General features: G+C 44.0%; 1 protein-coding gene across 1 annotated transcript in view; it reads right to left on the bottom strand.

The window, feature by feature from the left end:
* The window catches only part of LOC132186287 (uncharacterized), a 53,457-nt gene extending 43,992 nt beyond the window's left edge, over nucleotides 1-9,465 (bottom strand). Inside the window, exons 1-2 of the mRNA XM_059600180.1 lie at nucleotides 9,110-9,465; nucleotides 8,873-8,957 (exon numbers count right to left, since the gene is read on the bottom strand). Coding sequence (XP_059456163.1) covers nucleotides 8,873-8,957; nucleotides 9,110-9,241 — 217 coding nt within the window. The 5' untranslated portion in view covers nucleotides 9,242-9,465. The remainder of the gene's footprint in view (nucleotides 1-8,872; nucleotides 8,958-9,109) is intronic.
* Between the last annotated feature and the right edge of the window lie 215 nt (nucleotides 9,466-9,680).

Below are 9,680 nucleotides of genomic sequence, written 5' to 3'. Positions count from 1 at the left end.
TTGATGGGATGGAAAAATAGAGCATAACTGGGCAGGCCAAGAAAATTTTGCTGTAGAAGGTTACCTGGAATACAGAGACAGCAAGAATGAATTGGAAAATGATGCAGCTATAGAGGTGGAGATGAGATCGTAGGGCATATGGAAATTTTTCCTCCTTTATCCTTTTTTGTGGTGAGTGCTGTGAGGTGAGTGCAGTGACGGCGCGTGAGGGCGCGTGTAGGGTGTTTGGAGCTAGTGTTTGCTTGTGTCATGGCTGGACCGAGGAGGTGGATGGTGGAGTCCAAGGAGTTTGAGGTGTTGATCAAGGAAGGGGCATCAGGAGTAAGAATTTTTGAAAGGAGCCGCAGAACCAAAAGGTCCATCTTTCTTAAAAAGGATGAGTTAGCCTGGTTGGTGAAAGTAGCGGATGATTTGGTGGCAGTGAAGAGCTCTGAGGTATTCTGGGATCAATCTAGAGCTGGATACCCCAGAATTATTGCACAGAAGAGTTCAAATAGGCATGGTTACTTCCTGACTGTGGAGGAATTCGATGGAAGAAAGAGATGCGGCTCAATCATCATCCCCGAAGGTCGTCGTGGGTTTGGGTGGGATCGCTTCATTAAAGAAATGCAAGCAGCTAACTTTTTTCTTCGTGGTCACCGTGTGATCAAGGAGTGCAGAGAGTTTAGAGGAGAAAAGGGTGAAAAGGAGGTAATGAAGCAGAAAAGCTATGCGGAGACAGTGAGACTGTCATTGAAGGCAACCCAGGAAGATAGTGAAGAATGGACAGAACCAGGTCGGCGGAACTATACGTTTGACAAGAGGAGCCTAAGACCGATGAAGACCCAGGGGCCAGTGATGGTTCAGGGAGTTTCGGGGGGGCTTCCGGTGGAGTATGTTATGGCTCCGACGAAGTCAATCTGGCCGGCGAATTCTGATAGAGGCCCGGTAGTGCCTCGCGTGAAAGATACGAAAGCTGGAGGTGGCGTAAAGCGTGTGACAAGAATTCCGGCGAGTGGGTCAGCAAAGCCGGCAGCGCAGTCTGAGCAGTTGTCAGTCTCTGGAAGCATGAAGGGACGGAAGGGGATGGGGTACCATGCTGGGCAGACCTACTCTGAGGTAGGTATTGAGCTCCTCAACGTGAAGGAGACGCTGAGAGTTCTGAAGAGAGAATGTGACGTGGGGATGTTTAAGATTGACAGGGTGATTAATCAGATGAAGCTTAGTGGGCTTGGGCCGGGAGAGAAGGAAGTCGCAGCTCAGGGAAAGGCTGTATGGAAGGAGAAGGTGAAGGCTGGGCCGGGAGGAAATACTAATAAGATCAGCAGCAGGTTGAAGTTGAAGAAGAAGGTGGTGTTTAAGCCAAGAGGGGTTGTGGGCTCAAGTGTGGGCTATAGTCCAAGCCCATTACAAGAGAAAGGTGGGTTGGCTACATTGGCGGTTTCTGGAAAACTCGTGACTGAGTCGCGAGCTCTCACGCCTTCACCGGAGTGTTCGACGTTGGCCGGCAGAGAGCGAATAGGGGAAGAGGGGGTTGGGTCAGTGGCAGAAAGGAGTCCCAGGGTGGTTGTCGGCATGTCTGTGGGGGATGCTAGCGCTTTCGGGGCCGGAAGGAATTTAAGTCCAAAAATCCCCGCAAGCCCGGTGACGGAACTTCTGCCCACTGGTAAAGATTTAACTTTTCTGACCTATATGAGGAGAAAGACTGGGCCGAAGAATAGGGACGTGTCAGAAGCTTCATCGTCGATGTCTGGGCAGTCGAAGGGGATTCTGGGACCATCGCCGGACTTTTCGCAGGGGGTGCCGGAGACGTTATTGTCATCGGAGAAGCAACAGACGGCGCCGGAGAAGCCTATGGAGTCCGGCCAGGCTGGAAAGAGTGCATGCTTGGCCACTCGGAAGTTTCTGAGGGGGAGCCCATCTCGTCGGAGTAGTGATTTGGCCGTGGGGGAGTGGGCTCAGCAGGTTCGTCAGGGGGAGGAATGGAGTTTGGCTCCGTTGAGCAATTTTGGACAGAATAGGGTGGATCGAACTTTGGCATTGCAGCTGTCTGGGTCTGATTCAGGTATGGAGGGGGATAAAATTGTTGAAACAGTGGGTTTGGAGGATTTAGGAGCAGACACGATTTCATCCAGCTGGGTAGTTGGTAACTGTCTCCATTTTTGCCCAAAAATTGGAGTTTCTGATGAGGGGAAAAAGGAGGAATTGGAGGATCTTTTTAAGGCTATCGAAGCTTCTAGGAAGCAGTACGATTCGAACTTGGGAGGTGCTTCTGCATGTGTTCCTGAACTCGAAGGCCTTGAAGAGATTGAGGAAAGTGAGAGGGGCGCTTTGGTGGATCATGAAGCTTAATATTGTAGTATGGAATGTGAGAGGGTTGAATGCCCTCAAGAAAAGGTTGCGCATTAGGGGTCTTTTGAAAGAATGGAAAGTAGATGTAGTGTGCTTGATTGAGACGAAGATGGAGGTTATCTCTCGAGAGGTGATTCATAGTCTTTGGGGAGGTCAACATGTGGGGTGGAAGTATAAAGGTTCTAATGGTTTGTCGGGAGGGATGCTTATGATGTGGGATAGGAGGGTTGTGGAGTGTAAGGAGGAGTGTGTGGGACTTTTCACTTTGGCGTGCTCGTTTCAAAATGTAGAGGATAGATGGGTGTGGGCGTTTGGGGGAGTGTATGGTCCGAATGAGGAAGTGGAGAGAAGGGCGCTTTGGGATGAGTTGGCTGGTTTGATGAGGATTTGGGAGGTTCCTTGGTGTTTGGGCGGGGATTTTAATATTGTACGATTTCCCAGTGAGCGCTCCAATGTTTCTTATTATTCATCGGGCATGATGGATTTTTCGGACTTCATCTCAGAGAATAATCTGGTAGATATTCCGATGATGGGGGGTCAATTTACTTGGTCCAATAATCAAGAAAATGAGAGTTGGTCGAGGATTGACCGGTTCTTGTTTTCTTCGGATTGGGAAGATCACTACCCAGCAGTTGTACAAAGGAGACTTCAACGCCTGCTCTCGGATCACTTCCCATTATTGTTGGATTGCGGGACTCCTAGTGGAGGTAAGAAGGGTTTCAAATTTGAAAATATGTGGCTTAAGGCAGAGGGTTTTGTTGATAAGGTTGCTTCTTGGTGGGGGTCGTATTTGTTTGAGGGTTTGCCTAGTTTTGTGCTTGCTAGTAAATTAAAATCACTTAAAGTGGACTTGAAAAAGTGGAATGAGGAGGTCTTTGGGGATATTGGGAGGAAAAAGGAGTTATTGGGAGGTATCCAGGAGTTGGATGAGTTGGCAGAATCGAGAGGCTTAGATCAAGAGGAGAAAATCCGGAAGGCGGACAAGTTGAAAGATTTGGAGAATACTTTGTTGTGTGAAGAGATTCATTGGCGTCAAAAATCGAAAGCTTTGTGGCTCAAGGAGGGGGATCGAAATACTCGCTTCTTCCACAAGATGGCTAATTCTCACCGGAGGTACAATCGGGTGGAAGTGCTTCGTATTAATGGCGCTTTATCCGATGATCCAGTTGAGGTAAAAGAACACATAGTGCAGTATTACCAATCTCTTTATTCGGAACAAAGCTCTTGGCGCCCTAGAATGGATAACCAGCAGTTCTTGTCCATAGATGAGGAGGATAATAGTTGGTTAGAAAGAGAGTTTGAGGAGAAGGAGGTTTGGGAGGTGGTAAAAGGCATGAATGGTGATAAGGCTCCGGGTCCAGATGGCTTTTCCATGGCTTTTTTTCAAGCTTGCTGGGGAGTTATCAAACAAGACATTATGGCGGTTTTTGCAGAGTTCCATAGCAGACGTCAAATGGTGAAGAGCTTGAATGCAACTTTTATTTCTTTGATTCCAAAGAAGGCGGATGCGGTGGAGATGAAGGACTTTCGGCCCATTAGCCTGGTGGGAGGGGTGTATAAAATTGTGTCTAAGGTTCTTGCCAATAGGATGAAAACTGTTTTGGGTAAGGTCATTTCCTTTTCTCAAAATGCTTTTATTGGGGGTCGGCAAATCCTAGATTCCGTTCTTATTGCAAATGAATGTGTGGATAGTCGCATGAAATCAGGGGTGCCAGGTGTTCTTTGTAAGTTGGATTTGGAAAAGGCCTACGACCATGTAAATTGGGACTTTGTTTTGTATTTGCTGCATAGATGTGGGTTTGGTGGGAGGTGGAGGGCTTGGATAGAGTGGTGTATTAAGACGGTAAAATTTTCCATCCTAGTGAATGGTTCTCCGGAAGGTTTCTTTAGCAGTTCGAGGAGAATCCGGCGAGGAGATCCTCTCTCACCGTTATTGTTTGTGCTTGTTATGGAGGCTTTGAGTAAGATGGTGAATGCGACGGTTGACCAAGGCCTTTTGACTGGGTTTTCGGTGGGAAATAGGGTCTTGTCGGAGTTGATGGTCTCTCATTCCTTATTTGCGGATGACACTTTGATCTTTTGTGAAGATTCTATTGAGCAAATCCGGTATGTTCGTCTCATCCTCTTATGTTTTGAAGCTGTTTCGGGTTTGAGAGTGAATCTTGGAAAATCAAAGATTGTGGCCATTGGTGGGGTGGAGAACATTGGGGGTTTAGCTAACATCCTTGGGTGTAGTGTTGCCGAGTTGCCTATGAAGTATCTGGGTCTCCCTCTTGGGGCTTCGTTCAAGGATACGGCCATGTGGAATGAAGTGATTGAAAAGATGGAGCGTCAGATGGCAGGTTGGAAGAGAATGTATCTTTCTAAAGGAGGTCGCTTAACCCTCATCAAGAGCACTTTGGCTAATCTTCCGACTTACTTTTTGTCTCTGTTTCCGATTCCTGTAAGTGTAGCTAAAAGGATCGAGAAAGTCCAAAGAGATTTTTTGTGGGGAGGAATGGGAGATGAGCCCAAGTTGCATCTTGTAAGTTGGAACCAAGTGTGCAGCCCTCTTCGTTATGGTGGTCTTGGCATTCGGAAGTTGCACCAGTTTAATCAAGCTCTTTTGGGGAAATGGCTTTGGAGATACGCAAATGAAAACGGGGCTCTTTGGTGTAATTTGATCAAAGCTAAGTATGAAGATCAAGAAGGTGGGTGGTGCACGAAGGAGGCTTCGGGCCCTCATGGTGTGGGTCTATGGAAGCATATTCGTAAAGGGTGGAATTTCTTTGCCAAAGGTATTCGGTTTGAGGTGGGGGAGGGTTCGAAAGTCCGATTTTGGCATGATATTTGGTGTGGGGACAACTCCTTGAAGCAAGCTTTTCCGTTCTTATACAGTATCGCTAGACACAAAGAAGCTTGGGTGAAGGATAATTTTATTGGGAGGAATGGGGTTGTTGAGTGGAATGTCATTTTCGTGCGATCGGTTCAAGATTGGGAGATGGATTTGATTTCTCCTTTTTTTGATCGGTTGTATTCTTGCAAGGTTTCCTTAGGCAATGCAGATCGTATTTGTTGGTCTTCTTCCAAGAAAGGCAAGTTCGAGGTTAAGTCGTTCTATAAGGTCTTGTCTTCTTCTTCTCAAGAGGAGTTTCCTTGGAAGAGCATCTGGCGTACTAAGGCGCCTCAGCGGGTGGCTTTTTTCGGATGGACTGCGGCCTTGGGCAAAACTTTGACTCATGATATGCTGCGTAAGAGGAACATAGTGGTTATGGAGTGGTGTTGTATGTGCAAGAAGACCGGAGAGTCAGTCGATCACATTCTTCTCCACTGTGAGCTTGCGAGTGCTCTTTGGCACATGATTTTTCAGCGATTTGGGTTGCATTGGGTCATGCCGTGCAGGGTGAGGGCTTTGTTTGCTAGCTGGTGGTCGGGAGGACGTACTCGAAGTGCGGTTGTGTGGAAGATGATCCCTCTGTGTCTTATGTGGTGTATTTGGAGTGAAAGAAATGCTAGATGTTTTGATAATTCCACTAGGACCATAGAGGAATTGACTCATTTCTTCTTATTTACGCTTTACTCTTGGACGGCCGCTTGGCTAGCTCCTTTAGTGATTAGCTTCTCTGATTTTCTTTTTCATTTCTCCCCCTCCTAGGCGCTCTCTGTTTATACTTCCCGTGTATATGGGTTGCGCCCCTCTGCGCTTTTTTATATCATGATTACTTATCAAAAAAAAAAAAAAAAAAAGTTAATTAGATCATTTTACTTCCTTTTTGTGTTTTTGTTGTTTTTACAGGCTTTTGGAAGAAAGTGAAGTAAAACTGGGTGATTTAGGCTCAAAAAGAGAACACAGGAAAATTGGAGTTCCCTGGTACTGCGATCAATCGCAAAGTATCTGCGATCGAGCGCAATACCAGAGGAGATGCTGAACAAGCCAAGCCAGAAGCGATCGAGCGCAGGCAGAAGAGGCATCGATCGCAGACGTGCGATCGAGCACATACGGGCTGCGATCGAGCGCACCCGTGCGCAGGAGGCATTCCAAGTGGCGGCTACAATGTACCTATTTCCATAATAGGGTTTTTCCAACTCCAAATTGTAATAGGATTGAAACCTGCGAAAACCCTAGGTTTTACTACTTTAACAAGGACTTCTAAAGCCTATAAATAGACCTCTTAGCCTCTAGGAATAGGTGTGGAGAAAGAGGCACAAGATCTGGAAAGGAACTGAAGACTACATCAAGAGGAGTTTGGGTTTTTCTTCTCTTCCACCATTTTATTTTTGTTATGTAGTTTATATTTTTATTAGGGCTAGATTGAAGCTCTAATCATGTCTTTTTATGATTGCAATATTGGCGCCTTTGCTACAATTATATTTTGGTGTTTTTAACTTGATTAATACCTATTATTTTGTATTCCTCATATGTGTCTGTCTGGCCAACATATGCATGTGGTATGGACTAGTTAGTTAAATCAATTGGGATGATCGAGTCCTGGGTTTAATAAGAATAACAAAAGATATCCACACCGGATTCTTGGGTTAATCAACATAGGGAACCGGGAGTAGACACCCATGCCCTAGGCCTCGTGTGTTTGTCGATTTCCACAGATTTATGCTTTCTTAAAGAACAACTTAGTAGACACCCATGCTAAATCATTTAAGAAAGAAAAAAATTAGAGTAGACACACATGCCTAATTCGTTGCTTAGGGAAATCAATAACTTAAGGAGTAGACACCCATACCCTTAGGTTGGCAAACATTAATTATACCGATATAATTGGCGCATTGGCATATTGTTATCTTAATTAGTCTGATTAGTGGTGGATATCAAAACCCTAATCTTTTTTTAGTTTTGTTTATCTTTATTTCTTTATTTTAACTCAATCGTGACAATTGAGTTTTATCTCTTAATTAAATAGGAAATTACCTCTAAACATAATTTACCAATCCTCGTGAGAATGATCTCGTATTTGCCTGCTATACTATTGTTTTGATCTTGTGCACTTGCGAGTTAAAACGTACAATTATTTATCTATTAATTTAGGTATATTTTTGCACAACATTGAAGAGATCAAATATAACCAAGAATTTTACCTACGATATATGATCCTTTCTTGAACAAACCCTAACACAGACAAATCAAAAAATTATGTTTGCTCATGTTTCTTCGAGGAAGAGGCAAAACATAGTACTCATCTACGTATAACCCAAGACAATCCGAATCGACTGAAGAATACATCCCATAAGGCACCAAAAGCCTCACAATGGAGAAGTAGATGTACCACGGACTCTCCATTCCTTTTACACATACAACACCTATCAACCGCGATGACATGTCGTTTCCTCATATTATCTGTGGTAAGGATCTTTTATAGGGCCGCCAACCAAGCAAAAAAGGGCGCCCTCAAAGGAACCTTAGTTTGCCAAACACTATTCCAAGGGAAGCGTAAGCCATCATTGCAAGCAACCTGTAGAAGAATCTAACAACGAACAAACCTCTTTTGAAGGAGACTCACCAAAGCTTGTTTTCACATTCTTGTCTCACTCTAGCTAAATACAATACCTTGAAGAAAGAGGCAAAGACATCTACTTCCCAATCATGAGCCGCTCTAGCAAAGCTGGCATTCCACTGCGTGGATCCACCTGACAACTCCAAGTGAGCCATAACAAAAGCATCTTTCGCACACACAATGCCAAATAAATCTGTAAAGGCTTCCTTAAGAGCCATATTCCCATTTGAAATGAACCTTGGAGCCATCTCTTACCTCAAATTTGGCATGGCTAGAAAACTTCCCCCAATCTCTCTTAATATTCTTTCATAAACCCACCCCATACGTTCCAAGATGCTCATTAGAACACCACTCACCCCACAAATTGCCAAAATTAGAGTCTACCACCTTTTTCTACCAAGCCTCTCTATCATGCACATAACACCATAGCCACTTTCGTAAGAGAGCTCGATTGAATATTAGCAAGTTTCGGGCCCCCAACCCTCCTTTGGAGATTGGAGAACAAACCATAGACCAACTTAGCAGGTGATATTTGAACTCTTTACCTAGCTCACCCGATAGGAAATCACGTAGAACCTTCTCAATACTGTTTGCAACACCCACGAGAAGGGGAAAGAGGGACATGAAGCATGTCAGTCAATTGGAAAATGTACTCTCTTTAAGTGTAACCCTACCACCCTCAGACAAATACATCATTTTTCAACTGGCCAAGCGATCTCTTTCCTCCTTGATCTTTCTAGGTGTTTTTCCTGTATAATGTGTATTTGGGTTGTGTCCTTTGCAGGTGGTTTTCAATTTCCATCAAACCAACAAGTGTAAGAATGGTACTAACTTAACTAAAATCCACTCAAAGTATTAGCTTCGTGATAATTCTAGAAAGTTAATGATTGAACAACTCAAAACAAGCAACTTCAGCTCTCTACCAATGAGATCAAACTAACGTTCACTCAAGGGTAAAGAAAAACAGTAGGAGATTATCCCATAATACGAGACCCATTCAATAAGAGTCATAAGACACAAATAAAGTCATGATAAGAAGAAAAAGATTGTTATACCTGATTCACCCTCAGCAAGCTTCTCCAGCTTGGCACCAACCAAACGACGCTCGTCAACACCGCCAGCTTTAAGCTCATAAATTACCTGTGAATTTAAACAGTACAAACTAAAATGAAACCGTGTAATCTTGATTCGTATGTTAAAAAAGAAAAAAGAAAAAAATATGAACAAACAGAAAAAGGGCAGGGAAGAAATTAGAGAAAAAACAAAATGCAAAAATTAACAAAACGATCTACCTGGCGGTGTTCCCAATTCCAAACAGAGACGTGATCTGATGCATCCGCCGTTACCAGCCATGGATGTGTCGGATGCAACTGAATCTTAATTATTTTATCGTTAGTCGGCCGGAACGCTCTCAACCGCAGCATTTTCTTCCCTTTTTTTCTTAAATTCCGATATAGCTTTTTATTGGCGGATCCGTAAAACACTCAAGAGCAGCAATGTGGTCCGATCAGATTCAGATCGGCAGCTTCCGATGGAACTTCAATTTGCCATCTGAGTTTGATAAAAGCGCGTTCATTTTCAGACGAGCACGAGGCAAAGAGGAAAAACAAAGGAAATAAAGGAGAACCCGTTTCGTCTCATTTTAAAATGGGAGGATGTCCCGACTCCCGTCCAAAGCACTTAGGTACAGAAAATGGTTATTTTATTAAAAAAATAAAAATAAAATAAAATAAAATAAAAAAGTAAATACTCTCGTCAAACTACCATCCAATTTTCAATTGTGATGTCTTCAAGAGGTGGCTTAATCGGTTGGAAACACGCTTAATGAAGCAGAAGTCATTAGTTTGAATCATTCTCCCCTCT

Source organism: Corylus avellana, chromosome ca7, assembly GCF_901000735.1.
Source record: "Corylus avellana chromosome ca7, CavTom2PMs-1.0".
NCBI lineage: Eukaryota > Viridiplantae > Streptophyta > Magnoliopsida > Fagales > Betulaceae > Corylus > Corylus avellana.
Note: the sequence above shows the minus strand (reverse complement) of the source record. Positions and strands in the feature narration are given on the sequence as shown.